This window comes from Fundulus heteroclitus, chromosome 22 (genome assembly GCF_011125445.2).
Source record: "Fundulus heteroclitus isolate FHET01 chromosome 22, MU-UCD_Fhet_4.1, whole genome shotgun sequence".
Classification (NCBI taxonomy): domain Eukaryota; kingdom Metazoa; phylum Chordata; class Actinopteri; order Cyprinodontiformes; family Fundulidae; genus Fundulus; species Fundulus heteroclitus.
Genome location: NC_046382.1, coordinates 4,818,356 through 4,833,931, shown reverse-complemented (window position 1 = coordinate 4,833,931; position 15,576 = coordinate 4,818,356). Strand labels below are relative to the sequence as shown.

At 44.9% G+C, this 15,576-nt stretch overlaps 1 protein-coding gene across 1 annotated transcript; it reads right to left on the bottom strand.

The window, feature by feature from the left end:
• Nucleotides 1-4,408: 4,408 nt before the first annotated feature.
• On the bottom strand, nucleotides 4,409-12,753 carry LOC118556229 (cytochrome P450 26C1-like). Its single transcript, XM_036126842.1, has 7 exons — nucleotides 12,540-12,753; nucleotides 11,559-11,882; nucleotides 9,296-9,520; nucleotides 8,940-9,215; nucleotides 8,707-8,865; nucleotides 7,979-8,377; nucleotides 4,409-5,806 (listed from the first exon to the last, which is right to left on the bottom strand). Exons 2-7 carry the CDS (start codon nucleotides 11,763-11,765, stop codon nucleotides 5,462-5,464), a joined length of 1,611 nt encoding a protein of 536 aa, XP_035982735.1. The 5' UTR covers nucleotides 11,766-11,882; nucleotides 12,540-12,753; the 3' UTR covers nucleotides 4,409-5,461.
• Between the last annotated feature and the right edge of the window lie 2,823 nt (nucleotides 12,754-15,576).

Genomic DNA, 15,576 nt, shown 5'->3' with positions numbered 1-15,576 from the left:
TATTTCTCTCACTCTTTTGAGTTCTACTGTTCTCCAGTCTAATGTTTTCCATTGTTTGTTGTTATTTTAGCTTTTAACTTTTTGTTCTCTGTCATTTTTCTCTCCATAGTAGGTACACCTGGTCTGGTGTTCTGTTAGCTGTGACATCATCAGTTGAGGCAGATCATCCTCTATTACCATCTAACATAGAAAGTACTCCTGGGTCAATGTGAGCTTCTGAGCTTTCTGTGTCTCTGCTCTGTCTTCTCTAAGCCCCAGTGGGTGGAGGCAGATGAGCGTTCACACTGAGCCTGGTTCCGCCTAATGATTTCTGGTCTTTCAGGATGAGAACCCAACCCACTCTGGTTCCCAGGCACCCACCCGCAGCTGACCAGTCGCTGACCTGAGCGGCCAGTGGCACTGTTGTGAACTCTGGCTGAAAAACATCGCCAAGTTCACAGCGGCTGAGTGTTCATCAGATAACAACCTTGGCAGAGCTACGGGGCCCTGCAGAGGACATAAATAGGCCAGACTGTGTGTGTCCCATTAATTTTCTGCCACATAACTTCACCCTATTCTCTGCCGGTCAATTAGGGCGGTCAGGTGGAGGCTGGAAATGCTCCCATGATCTTAACGAGATCCTCAGTCTTGACATCCCCCACCCCACTCCCAAACCCATAGAGACCTTCCAATCAGGTAATTTTAACAGCATTTGGCAGGTTTCTTTTTAAAGGTATAATGTGTCAGAACTAAGAAACAGTACCAACCAGAAGAAGCTGGTTCTTTGCTAGGCTGTCTGTTATCTTCAGACCCAGCAAAAGTTCATCCCTTGAAATTAAAAGCATTATTATAATTTATAACCCAGAACTAAATGCTAAACAAGCAAAATATATTACTAAAACTTGTCATTTTCTAATGACAAAAGGATTATCTGACCTTCAGGGGGATAACTTGACAAAAAACTTCCAAATCCACTCTGGTCTTATTTTTTTCTACTGAGGCCTTCCTCTTCTTCTCATAAACATGAATGCAGTTCGCTTCTACTGACTCTCAGCCATGTTCAAAGTATACAGTGAAAGCAGCGGAGCTAACTGCTAAGCTAAATGCTAAGCTAACCATATCCATAATCACTAGCGGTGTAATCACTAGCACGTCAGAATGATTGGGACAACCTATAAATAGGGTGATTCCCCCAAAATCTGAAGCTACAGAGGAGGGTGAGAGCAGGGTCAGAACTCTAACCAATCCCTGCCCTTCAGACAGAACAACAGGGATTGGTTAGAGTTTTCAGAGCTCCCACAGAAATTGAATTTCATCTATCAAATATAATCTGGTCTTATTTCTTGCTTCTTGCAACCCTCAGCCATTTTTAATGTATACAGTGAGAGTAGCAGAGCTACAGTGAATGGCTAACACCGAAGCTAACCGCTAAGCTAACCGGCTACATAAACACTAACAAGGAACGTGTATTTATATAATTTGATTAATTAATTTATTTATTTGAATTAGGGCAATGCACGTTCATCAACATGTCAGCATAAAGCATCAATGTAAATATGCCAGAATTAGCACAACAGCTAATTTGCATCCGCTGTCCTAAGGCAGGTAAGAACAGTGAACATTAAACAAGACACCAAGTGAGAGAACAGAGTGGAGACAAACAGATAAGATGCCAACAAAATAAAATCACAATATAATTAGGTTAACAGGCCCACACTGGCGTTACGTGAGCGCGTTGGAATTATGAGCATGTGGGACAACATACAGATGAGGTGAACTCAAGGGAAGGAATGAGGTGAGAGCAGGAACTAAACTCTGACCAATCACTGCCTTTCGTTCTGAACGGCAGTGATTGGTCAGAGTTTTTACACGCCTGCAGCTCCCACAGATGTCTAATTTTTTAACCTCCTTTTTTAGAATACATGATGCATTGAGTACTTTCAGGATGGAAGGACCATTTGACCCAATATAACAAAAAGTGTTTCTGAACAGGATTACCAACCATAGCTTTAACCACATCGTCATATCTGTGTCAGTAGCACTACCTGTGGAGGTTTGCTTCTATTGTCTGCCAGGCCGCTACTGCTCTGCTTCTTTTTCACTGAGACCCAACATTAAACTTCATTTCCATTCCATGTTTCTTATATATTAGTTATTGCCATCTTTGGATGGCCTGTTTCCCATGAGCTGAGCTTATCTTGTGTGTTTATATGTCTGCTTAAGCCTGTCAGAAACATGTTCCTACTTAATGAAAGTTTACAGTAACTTCAGTACCTTTGCACCTTAAGACCATAATTACTATATAATTGCAACTTAATTAGTTTTGGGGAACAGCTAATATTCAGCATCTCACAGATCCGGCCTACCGTTTCATGTCTGCAGAGACAGGAGCACCGCCTGGGTGTGAATAAATCAGCCCCTGAGGTGACGGGAGGAGGCCAAGGGAGTTTCCACAAGTCTTCAGCTACCTGACTGGCACTTCCGAGGTGGCAACAGTCAGCGTTATGAAACCAGTTTAACCCCATCAAATTAGTCCAAATACCTGCTGGGAACTCCTTGTTCCATTGTGAATATTTAGAGACACCTGCTCAGGAAAAGAGCTTAGTAGTTCAACAGGTTTAGTTAATGAGTGCTTCCAGTAATATGTTTTACATATCGAAATGGATGGAGTTTTAGTAGCTGAGGCTTTGATCATGACCAGATTTTACATATAAATTTTACATATAAACTTGATAATATATCTTACATATATATAAAGATACATTATCAAGTTTTTGTTTCAGTTCTGTACATTTTATAGCTTTTTACTGCACAAAGTTCGTATTTGAATGTTTACATTGTTTCTGTTTAGGTCCTGCTTTGTAGGATTTACCTGGTTTCTGAATATCCTCCTTAGACTGATTGAATTAAAAGAAATTCATTTAAAGCGCTCTTTAAAAGTGAATGTGGAAAGCTTTTGCCCTTCTTAGTGTTTGAAGGAAAGATCATGGTACTTCCTTCATCGTTCAGTCAAGAAGTTTCATCGGTTCTTGCAATAACTAAGAAGCTCCAAATCCCTGATGATCAGAACTTAATCAGACTTCAACTGAGGAAAAAAATGTCCTCTAGTTCAGATGCTTTATTTCGAAGCATTTAGGACTGCCTTCTCCTGGTTGACCCCGTAATATTCTATTTATGTTTTTTTTTATCCTCATGGAGTGAGAATGATCATGAGAAAGGTGAGCCATTAGCCTACGGCTACATGGAGCGAGCTTGGTAATATTATGAAGGCTGTTATGACCACTGTCACCAAAAACACAATTGAAAAATCCACATTAAATAAGTGAGTTTAAACATGAGGAAATGAAGAGAATACTGTGTCACATCTCTGAAGTATGTGTGCTGCTTTGGATGTTCCTCTTCCTGGAATAGTGCAGTTACTGGAATCAAGGTTGTTTAGCTGCTTCAGGGTGAGGTATGTTACTTTTGCTCTGACATCGTCCTATTTTTCCTTGTTTTTTTAACATTAAAGGGTCAAATAAACAACTGGGAATAACATTTCCTTTCAAGTGCTCAGATATTTATTACCACGGTTAATCAGAAAGCAAGTCCTGTTATCAGTTTCAGGCTTCCAGCATGCTGAGGTGAGGAAAGCATCTGTATATCTTAGTCTGAGTTATTTTCCTACACTACTGATGAACTCCATAGTGTGATGAATATGAATAATAACTCGTGGATCCCTTGTTTCAAAAGCACATATCCAGACCTGTGCCGACTTTGCTAATTTACAACTCAGCTATGTTTTGGGAGGAAGTTCTGTAGGCGGATGAGTTCTTTGTTACCAACTCACTTTATCTGGAGAAAAACATCGTCCCCACCGTCAAACACAGAGGTGGAAACGATAATTTACCTCTTTAATGTACAGGAGAACCTTCCATGAGTCGATAGACCAGAAGATCTTTCCCTGATGGGCCAGGAATGGGTCTTCCAGTGGTAAAATGACCCGAAATATAACAACAATTGATTTGAATCTCATTAAGGCCATGTCTGAACCCCCTAAGTCCATCAGAACCTCTGATAAGGCAGGTGACGTTTTGAGTTTCCAAGCAGTAACCAAAGGGAGAGGAGTGGGACAGAAAGCAACATTTATGTGATGTCTGATGCAGGGGTACCCAGGTCCTCAAGAGCTGCTATCCTGCTGCCTCCACATGCATCCTTCCTCCAGCAGGCCTGAATGAAATGGTTGAATTCCCTCATCAGCTGTCATTCATTTGATGCGGGTGTGTTGGAAGATGGAGGCATCTAGTAGCAGGAGCAGCGAGGTCTGGTCCGTGGGCCCAGGTGGAGTGCCTTCAGACAGAGGGGACGGTTTCAGGCAGCAGGAGCGGATCCTGGTGCAACAACAGCTCAAGGCTTTTTCAACATAAATAAAAACTCAGAGAAGCACACACAGCTTTGCTTGGCATCCTCTAATTCAAATCGACGGTACAGCAGCTACATCTGATACTTTCAGTGAACAACCAGGACAATACAGTATATACAGACTCCTTAAAGTGGAGAAAGTGCTATCTCCTTCCATAAATCCATCTGTATCTGACATTTCACAGCGCACCGACCAGGCTAACAGTCCTCCGACCACAACAACAATTAGAACTCAGCTGATGCTAAGTAAGACGGTTCCTAAGGGAGAAATAAGGTTTTACATTACAGGTTAGTGTCTCTACAACAGATGAGGACCATCTGCCTTTTAAATACAGCTTATTCAGAACACTACTTCATTTAATGCACACACAATAACAGACCTATGAAACATTCATATAAAAAGCAAAAGGAGGACATTCTGAATGAGTCCCAGAGCGGCAGCAGCTTCCTGTTCATCAGCAGAACGTCTGGAATCAAACCAAATGTTCCTCATAACTGTCCCGTTCTTCCTGAACCTTTCAGGTTTAAAGAGACGCTGATGGGAACCGACTCCTGTTCCAGCACAGACCTGACCCTCCAGAGGAGCCTTTCCTGTGCGCCGCCTCCAAGTGCCCTGCTCAAAGGCACGTCGAACAAGACAAAGCAGAAGAAACTGCAGAGCGGAACGCCGGAAAACAGAACTGACCGTAAATTTGTGACGTTATGGATGAAGAAGCTACAGCGAAGTAGAAAAGTTAAAAGCAGCAGAGATATGGATTTAATGGCTTTTTCTGATATGTACAATAACTTAGATCTAATTTACAGACAGCAGACAGGGAGCAGGATGGCGATGGTTTCTGTAAAGCTGCAAACAGAAAAATTAGCTTATGTGCTTTTAGTCCAACCAGAGGGCAGACTCACACCTTCTGCAGGAAACAGGCAAAATTCATAAATAATTTAAGAAGCATTTAAAGGATGAAGTTCTGCAGGATGTCAGTGGAAGCCTCGTGTCTGAGGAGGAGAGAGGTGGCCTGACCGCGGAGGTTCTGGTTCTGTGCTCAGAGAACGTCCCTTCACCGCCTGGCTGGGCTTGGCTGCGGACCTAAAGCGGCTTGCTGTAGCAGAAACGCACGTGCAGCCCGTTCACCGGGTGCACGATGGGGACCGTTTGCATTTTGGGGAACTTCTCCGTGGCCAGGGTCCATCTGCACGTCCCCATCAGCTCCACGGCCAGAGTCTTGAGGATGATCTGCGCCAGCTCCTTGCCCACGCAGCTGCGCACGCCGCCGCCAAAAGGCACGTAGCTGAAGCGGGACTGTCGGCTCTCGTCCCGCTCCGGCCCAAAGCGCTCCGGATCAAACTGCTCCGGGCTCTGGAACACCGCCGCCGTCTCGTGGGTGTCCCGGATGCTGTACATCACGCTCCAGCCTTTAGGGATCTGGTAGCCCTGCGTCAGAAAGCAGAACGAGCCGTCACAACCAAACACCTTCCTTCTGTCGCTCAACCAGGAGTTTGGAACCCACAGGTTAATTTGACAGGTAGACGACACCAGCCTCCAACCAACAGTAACTGTGACCAACCCAGAGGCCGCAGCTGACCGATCTGTGGATGGGAGTCTATAAGATTCTAATATTTTAGAGGATCCGGTCTGTCTACTGCAGGGAAACGTCAAGATTATTTTATGAGAATCAAAAATGAGCCGGCTGGAAATGAATGTACTGTAGTTTTCGGACCGTGCATAAGATGCACCGGATTATAAAATGGATTAAATATTGTTCATCCTGCCACTGCACAAAGGGAACTAAAAGTAGTAAAATGTTCTCGAAATTAGTGTATTTTTTTATTGACTTCAGCAGCTAAATAAGATTATTTGCCAATGGAATAAGATTTTAGCACTTAAAATAAGAACAATTCATCTCCATCATCTTATTTCAGGTGCAGGATGTCTATTTATCTTATTTTAAGGGTCAAAATACTCAGATAATCTTAATTAGCTGCTCAAATTAAGAAGAAATACACTAATTTCAAGAAAATGTTACTTAGTTTTAGTTCCCTTTTTACAGTGCACGTCCACAGCTCTCTATCCGTCTCTGTCAGGAGGACAGAGTAGCTGGACTACACTGCCCTGTTTCTAACATCAGGCCAAAATAAACTTTTATATTGAATTAACTTACTAGGTTTATTGTTGCTAGCGCATACTCCAGGCTGCTTTATTATAAGTCCACTAACACGCTGCCACCGCTGAAAATGAGGTTTCATTGTGTCATTCATGGGTTTAATTATAGCTCTATGCTTAAGAACAGAACGGATCTTTATCGTCCACTCAGACCAGAACCGCTCCTGGAGATGTGAGCTGTCTTTGTGACGCTGCGGGTCAGACCGCCGCGTTCAGCAGCACAGCTACTCCTCGGCCCCGGGGCTTTACAGCTTCAGAAATGACAATTGTCCTTCCAGCAATAGGGCCAGAAAATTGGGGCCACGCTGGGGTCGAGGAGGACGCCTATAAGGGCCGAGGAGTTTTTACGCCACGCTAATCCTACATGAAAAACTCTCAGCGGGTGGAAGAACAAAAGGCAAGGTTCAAGTCGCTGCAAAGATTTCTATAAGGGCTCGTTTCAGGATGAAATAAGGAACATTTATTGACTGACAGCCTCATTTTCCTCTCACCTGGATACGGCCACAGTGCAACCAAACTAAAGTAGAACTAAACATGAGGATTATTTTACCGTCTTCTATTAAAACTATTTCCTATCTAATTATAAATTTAGGTTACAGCAGAGTTTTAATGCCCAAAATGTTCAGGGGCTCAGAGGTGAGAGGTCAGACATTCATTTTATTTCTGCCTTCCTACTCAGAGCAGGTCTACTTTCTGGTCTGCTTTGTGGAAAAATAAAAAGTAGGAGCCGTAAACACACATTACCTTCTCTCTAAACATTATATGAGTTACCAGGAAGGAAGTGGGACCTCTGAGGGCTTTTCTTCATATGTTCTAGTCTCTTTAACTAAAACTAACTGCAGTGTTCTGCAGGAAAAACACAATGCAGGGTGAGAACAAAGTCGGAGCAAAGCTTCATGTTTTCATGGACCTGGAGGCAGAGAAGGCTTCTCATTGGTGCAAAAGCTCCTGTTTTATATGAGGACGTAAAGTAGCAAATAGTCAGAAATCATACCTATAATACATATTTAAATATAGTCCAATATTTCCCATGATTTGATGTTTCTGTTCCACACAGCCAGTGATCTCCATCAACAGATCCTGGAGGTTTCCTAAGAAACTTCTGGACTTTTGCTGCTGTCAAACCTGTCAAACCTTCAAATATGTGGCCACTCCAGAACCAGCAGCCAAGATATGTTTATATTTCCTCACTGCAATGTGTGAAAGCCCACAGGTGACACAGTTTGATGCACAGAACGGATGATTTAAGCTAAACCAAGATTAGTACTGGTACTCGTCGTGCAGCAGATGATCAACGGGTCGACGCTGATTTCAGGACAAATCAGAAGTTTTGGTACTGAATGCTTCCAGGGAGGACCCTTTGGACCAAACCCTTGGTATGATTGCTGATTGGTTTATGACGAGCAGCAAACTGCAGACAGAGGGATTGTTTCTGGGACTTACGTCTAGTTCGAAGGTCTGCAGGGCCGTGCGGTATCCCCCAGAGACCGGCGGCAGGCAGCGCAGCACCTCCTTCACCACGCAGTCGATGTAGCGCAGCTGGCTCAGCTTTTCCAGGCTCAGGTAGGGCACATGGGAGCCAGGCTGAGGAGGACCGCCGTCTGACCCACTCCCGGTGCTCAGCAAGCAGCTGGTTTCCGTCTCTGCAGCCTCCTGCTGCGTTTCCACAGCTACGCCAGGCGGGCCGGGGCTCGGCTCCTCCTGCCAGCGGAGACCCTCGGCCTGCAGCTCGGCTCTGGCCTTCTCCACCACCGCCGGGTGGCGGAGGAGCTGCAGGACCAGCGACGTGGAGGCGCTGGCTGTGGTGGAGTGGGCCGCGAAGATCAGCTCCACTGCTGTTTCCTGGAACACGAAGGGTTAAATGTACAGCTTTAGTCATTTTATTGAAGACTTCAGTGTTTCCTGGTGGAGCCGCTGCTCTGGAGGCTTCAGATGTTTCTCTGCTTCAGCAGGAGCCTGTGCTGAAGCAGAGGAACATCTGAACCCTGCAGGGCAGTGTCCCTCTCCTCTGAGACTGTCCACCCTGCTCTCCTATTCCGCCCGGCTAAAGCTGTAAACGTGCTGCTGTCTGAGCTAAAGCCAGCCCAGATGTCTCCTCAGTAAAGCAGAGGAACAGCTCATTGGTTCCTCACGTGTTCCTCTGTGGCCTGGCTGAAGCAGTGTTCTGGTACCTTGAGCTCCTGCATGCTGAGCTCCTGGCCTTGCTCCTTGGCGCCCGCCAGCATGAGGTCAAAGGCGTCCTGATAGTCGTCGTCCACCTGCTGCCGCGCCATCTTCTCCTCAATGATCTTCTCCATGTTGGCATGGAGGATCTCTCTGGCCTTTATGCCCTGCAGAGAGAAGTCGGTGAGAACCTGACTGCGCTCCACGTGCGTGAACTCTGCCCCGGGCTGCGGTCTGGTACCTTGCGCAGGCCGCTGAACGGCGCGTCGAAGGGCAGCGAGAACAGGTTGTTCATGAGCTGCTCGAAGATCCTGGCCAGGTAGACGATGCGCTCCTCCTCCATCCGCAGGCCCAGCAGCACCCGCACCGCGATGCGGAACGTCAGCGACTTGGCGGCGCCGTAGACGTCGATGGACCCCGGCTCAGAGCACCACTTGGCGATTTCGGCCTTGATGACGTCCTGCACCCGGGGCAGGTAGGACTCCAGCGCCCCCCGGCTGAACACCTTGGCCAGGATCTTAAAACAGACAGAGAGGAGCTCAGAGTCAGGTGGATGAGGAGCAGCTCTGGCTGCAGACACAGGACCACATGCATCACCTTTCTCTTCCTCCGGTGGAGGTCTCCCACCGAGTTGACCAGGGTGTTGGGGCCCAGGATTATGCGGGTGCTCTGGGGCCACTGGGTGCACACCAGGTTGTGCTCCCCCAGCAGGATCTTGCGGATGTTTTCCGCTCCGGTCACCCGGACCAGCGGCTTCCCCAGGAGGTGGGTCTTAAACACGTTGCCGTGACGTTTCCGGCGTGAGATGTGGAAGTTGGAACCCTGCGGGGGGGAAAGGGAAACGGGAAGCATGTGAAGCTGAAATATTTAGAAAAAAATATATATTTCTTTATCTTTCTGGTTTTGTCAAATTCTGAAGAAATTTGTAGAATTTATCAAAGATTTCTACGATCTAGAAACATTCCCTCTGAGGTTCAGATCAGACTTGTTGCAGAATATTTTCCATACTTGTAGTATTTTTGAGCGAAAACTGCTTTAATTTGCCTCATCTAACAACTTCCTTACATCAACACGTAGGTATTCAGCAGGGAAATAATATAAAATTTCATTTCAATTCAATTAAATTTTATTTATATAGCACCAATTCATGAAACATGTCATCTCGAGGCACTTTACAAAGTCAAGTTCAATCATATTATACAGATTGGGTCAGATTATACAGATTGGTCAAAAATGTCCTATATAAGGAAACCAGTTGATTGCATCAAAGTCCCGACAAGCAGCATTCACTCCTGGGGAACCGTAGAGCCACAGGGAGAGTCATCTGCATTGTACATGGCTTTGCAGCAATCCCTCATACTGAGAAAGCATGAAGCGACAGTGGGAAGAAAAAACACCCATTAACAGGAAGAAAAACCTCCAGCAGAACCAGGCTCAGAGATATTGTTTATTAGCAGGCCACTGGTACCAGTTACCCTTGGACTCTGTCAGTAAAAGCCGTTAGCCTTGTTCTGTAAAGTTTGACGAGGTCGGAGCAAACAGAGAGCGGGTCGTGGATCAGATTTATCCACAGGATGTAGACCCGAGGACTGAGGTGGTCATGGAACACCGTAGACTGTGTGTCTGGGTTGGTCTCTAATATCAGATCATTGTCCTGCTGAAAGACCCAAAGATTCCTCTGGCAGAAGCAACCAGATTATTATTTTTTACATGCCCTGGTGCTTCAGGGTTCTTGCTGCACTCTAACATCTTCCCTGGGTGTTTGGAAGAGAAACAGGCCCACAGCATCACAGACCCTCCACCATGCCTGAGAGCCTCCAGTGTTTTAACCCAAAGGTCACTCTCAGTCTCATCTGACCCAAGAACAGAGCTGAGTTCAACAACCTCCACATGTTTAGAGATTTTAGGAGATAAAATTGTTTTTTTCTTTCTAACCAGCAGGCTGACATGTAGATGTGTTCTAATGGTTGGAGATGCCGCTGTTTGCTGCCCTGAGCTCTACAGATTCATATTTTACCTGCCTTACATCTCCTCACATGTGCTCGCCTCAGCCCAGATGTTTAACTAATGCTCTGACCAAAAGCCATTTACTGACTTTTGGGGACGCATCTCCCTCACTTACATGGCATGTTTGCTTGGCTTTCCCTTTCTGAAGACAGGCTGAAATTAGGTGGACTTATGGACATCGCATTTATACTCCAGGAAGTCGCAGACCAGTATTTAGAGGTATCCAGAAACTCACATCTGGGATTAAAAGGATGTAATAGTTTTATAAATACTTTGAGCTGTCAATTATTTGGTTAAAGTTTCCCTATATGTTTAAAATTCCTTTAGTTTATCGATGTGACATTCAGGTAAAATCTGTATATATTCAGATTTTTATATCAGCGTGAGTCCTCCGGATCAGCCAGTTATTCTGTATTAATGTGTCGGAGCGCAGACAAACTGTTTAAAATGTAAAAAGAGAAAAGAAGCAGGTCTGCGCTGCTCGGAAAGAGGGCGGAGGCTTTTTACGCACAGCGTGCCGGGCGCTTTGCTGGAGAGACGCAAAGAATTCAGAAATCACTGAAAATATGAGAGCGACGAGCAACACCAGTGGTTTAGTTTCATTTTCTGCGCTGGATGGATGAAGGAAAACACGGAGAGAGAAAAAGGAGGAAGATCTGAGCTGAAAGCGTCTGGTCTCTGCCTCCCAGAGGAGTCAAGTCCGCACATGTTGCTTCAACCGCAGAACAGAGCCTGGACCCGAAACTGCAGGAATAACCGGAAGCTTTAATACTTAAACGCGACTTCCTGGTCCCCTGTGCTGGCAGTAAAGCCTCAGCTGAGACCAGGGAGGAAAGTAAAGGTGTTGTCTGACCTGGAAGAGCCAGTGGAAGGTCTCTCCGACCAGCGGCCAGCCCATGGAGCCTCTCGGCAGCGGCAGGCTGCTGTCCTTGTCCCGGGTCAGGCTCCAGCGGAGACTCCACAGCTGCCGGGTCAGCACCAGCAGCAGCAGCGCGGACAGCACCGACGTGAGCGCGGTGGCCAGAGCCGACAGCACCCCGAACTGGGCCAGGGGGAACATCTGTGAGCAGCTCGCTTCCCAGCATCCACCTGCAACGGCGCGCTAAGAGACGGAGTCCGGCGGCGGAGCTTGGAGCGACTCTTGGCCGGATTTATTTCCTCAGGAACTAGACTAGAACTGCAATAAAGAAGAGTTTGTTCAGTTTATTGAGAATTCTATCCTCCCTAAAAAAAAAGTGCAACTAAAACTAAAAAAGGGAGAAAAAGTTCTATTAAACCTTGTCTGAACTCTGCTGCGTCAGAGTCCTAATTAGATAAAATGTTTTCTTATTCAGGCTGAGATCTGACCGGGAACTGGGTCACTCTGGGTTTTATTAGAACAGAATCATTTGATTAAAGCAAAGCCAGTTTTTTCCTCCTCTGTGTTTTATTAGAGAGGAGTCCTGCTCCTCCGGGGAGACAGACTGATCCCACCTGCGTGATGCGCCTCCACAGTGGGGGGAACTCCCTGCAACATCAGGAGCTGTCAGCTATTCCAAACACTTTTACAGGTCTGCCTGCGCCGGCTTGTCTATAACGCTGCGCGCCTTTATGGGTACAGTTTGGGGGCTCAGCCACCCCCACCCCCCGGGCGCACCGGGCTTTATAGAGGAGCGGTAGTAAATCTGCTTTAAAAGCTGCACCAGAAGGTGTTTGGGTCGAATCAGATCAAAATGGTTTTAATGTTTAAAAAAAGAAAAAAAAAGAAAAAAAAGTTCCCATTAGTTCCTAAATTACTCCACATGGACAAAAGCTTAGTTCTGGTTCCGCTCAGGTTCCGATCCAAAGCGCTTACCTCCAACGCGCGTCTCCTCTGCAGACTGAAGAATGCGCTCCGTTTTCCTGCTCCTGCTCCAACTTGGAGAGCGTTCCTGCAGGGAAGCGGGCTGCGGCACCGATTTATAGGAGCAGGCGGCTCGGAGTGGTCCACCTTCAGCTGCTGACGTTGGTAGGAATGCCAAACAGGCTGTTCATTCACAGCGGAGCGCAGAGCGAAGGAGGGAAATGGGAAAAGTCCGCAGCACAGAGCGCGTGTGTGTGCGTCAGGCTGAGCGAGCCGTCCCAGGTAGCCAATCAGCGCAGAGCCGCTGCCAGCCTGGCGCAGAGTTCAGGCTGCTGCTGCGCTTCAACGCATCGCTGCAGGCTGCGGCTTTAGCGCTTAACGCAACATGTGTTCAGCGGCAAATAACTGCTCCTCTCTTCCTTTTAAGTTTTATCTTTTATTATTTTAACCAATCCGCGTTTTTTAATCAGTTTTTAAAAGTATTTTTCTATCCAAAGTGATGCGTAAAAATCCTCTTAGACCATTTTACGTGATATTATTATTATTATTATTATTATTATTATTATTATTATTATTATTATTATTATTATTATTATTATTGTTGTTGTTGTTGTTGTTGTTGTTGTTGTTGTTGAAGTCGGAAGAGTTCGGTCCTGATTCGGTTGAGTCGGTCCAAATGCTCAGATCTGCCGGTATTTCCCATGAGCTGCAGATTTTTTCTCGGGTTAAAAAACAAAATAAAAACAAAGGACGTTGTTAACATAATAATTTTAGAGCAAATATGATATTTCATGCACGTCGTTCGTGTTTCTAACCGGTTAAATTATTGCAGCCTGCAGCGCTGCAACATAAAACGCGTTTAAATTATTCCTGAGAGAGAAAAACGAAATTTGTAAATTTGTTAAAATCTGATTTTTGTTGCCTATTTTGAAATGAAAATAACGCGGGGACTTTTTTCTGTGCGCCCTGCATGAAGCCAGTGATAAAGGTGGAATATTATTTTCCCGATCTGCAGACTGGCTGACGGACTGCGGGGAATCCCCGCAAAGGCAAACAGCTCCGGTTTCATCCAGATGAAGCTTCACATCAGCTTTTAAGATGAAACTAAATATCTCTTCAGGTGGAGCCATATTTTCCCTGCACTTATCTCATCACATGTCATTATTATTATTATTATTATTTAATTACTGGTTAATTTTTTTTGTTTCTTTTTTGGAGGTCCGCATCGATCTGGGCCGAATCGGGTTCAGCTTTTAAATTTCATTTTTATGAAAAACAAGTAAATAAAGATTTTTTTATTGGATACTCGTTTGTTTTTATTTTAGCCAAATCCAACACACAGTTTCCTTTTCAATTAGCTTCTATTTTTGTTTAACCTGATTTATTGATTAAGCCAACATGAATTAAACATTCGTTTCATTTGATTTTCTGGTATCTTATTTTATCCACGAAACTAATATATAGCTACATAAGCAGAATATAAAGTTTGTGTATATTTTTGACTATTCCTTGTTCTCTTTTATTTATATTTTTAGTAAAATTATATATATATTACATTTTGACTTTTTAATTTCACTTTTAGCTATTTATTCATGCTAAATAATGTTTAAGAAATAAACAGATTTGTTCGTATTTCTGTGATTTGAAATCTTCTCCTGTCCAGGAAACACAAATAATTATTTCTTACAAACTCTGAAATAAACGCGCGTTTCTACCGGAGCTTCTGACGCAGCGGGATAATATTAGTAATCATCATCTCCAGCCTAAAAACTGATTTTTCAGATTTTTTTTTATTAATTTTTCTGTGAAATCTTTGCCCCAAACGCTTGAATAAAACCTGCAGATTTCACATCCTGGAAAGGATTTATGAAACGGAAAAAATCTAATTTGTTATATTTTCAGTAAAGACAAAATATCTTTATGTGGGTCGATAAAACAGTCTTAATTTAGACTTTAAATGTTAATTAAAAGTGAAAAGTATGCTTTGGCCTCCTCTTCTTCTTTTACCACTGACCCCCCCCCCCCCCCCCCCCCCACACACACACACACACCTCCTCCTCCTCCTCCTCCTCCTCCTCCTCCTCCTCCTCCTCCTCAGTGGTCAGAGCCAGTTCAGCCTGCATCCGTCGCTGGGATCATTAACAGCAGCAGGGAGTTTTTTTTTTTTTTAGGGGAATCTACTCAGACTTTGAGGAATCAGGTGTTTCAGGCTCTGGTTCTGCTCATGGATCAGTTGTTCTGCACAAACCAAGCATAGAAACTAATAAAATGAGGATTCACTACAAAAATCCAAGCATCTTGTGGTAAAGGAAACTCTATGATCCATTTCTGGAGAGTTTTGGACATTTTCTTTTAGTCTGTGACTCAAACATTGTCTGCAACATGTTTCTTTAATCCCTTAAAACAGTTTCTGAGTGGCGTCAGGTTCCAGTCACAGACTTTCTCCCAATAATCTGTCTCTGCCGCTTTCACACCTTCGTCTTCTGGTGGATTTTCATCCAGTTTTCAGGCTGTATTGCAGGAAAGCTCAGGAACAAAGTAGACGTCGGTTCTACGCTCACATGGGTCTCTGCCCACAAACATTCAGACGAACGCTTCACAGTCATAGACCTGCTGGGGGGCTGTGTACGTTAAAACCAACCAACGTGCTGCTGTCTGTGGAAATGAACAGTGAGGATGTTTTAGGTTTCCATGTTGCTCCTGGACCAGCTGACAGAGAGCTGCTGCTCAGAGAGACGTGTTGGAGTGGATCCTGGTCTGGAGGAGCAGATCTCCTGATCCTCGTGATCGGTGACGTCTGATCTGGACCAAAGTGCCGACAGGAACTCAGGAGCAGCATGGTGAGTAAAAAGGTTTAAAGATGAAGAAAAACAACTTTGGTGACAGGCACCAGAAGAACAGGATGTGAAAGACACAGGATCAGGTCACATGGAGCTCCACCTCTGATCTCTAAGGTAAGAAGAACCTCGTTCATCTGCTGGATCCAGGATCTGGTTCTTTTGGGGATAATCCAGAGCTTCAGCTCCGGTCCTTCCTTCACCACAACGGA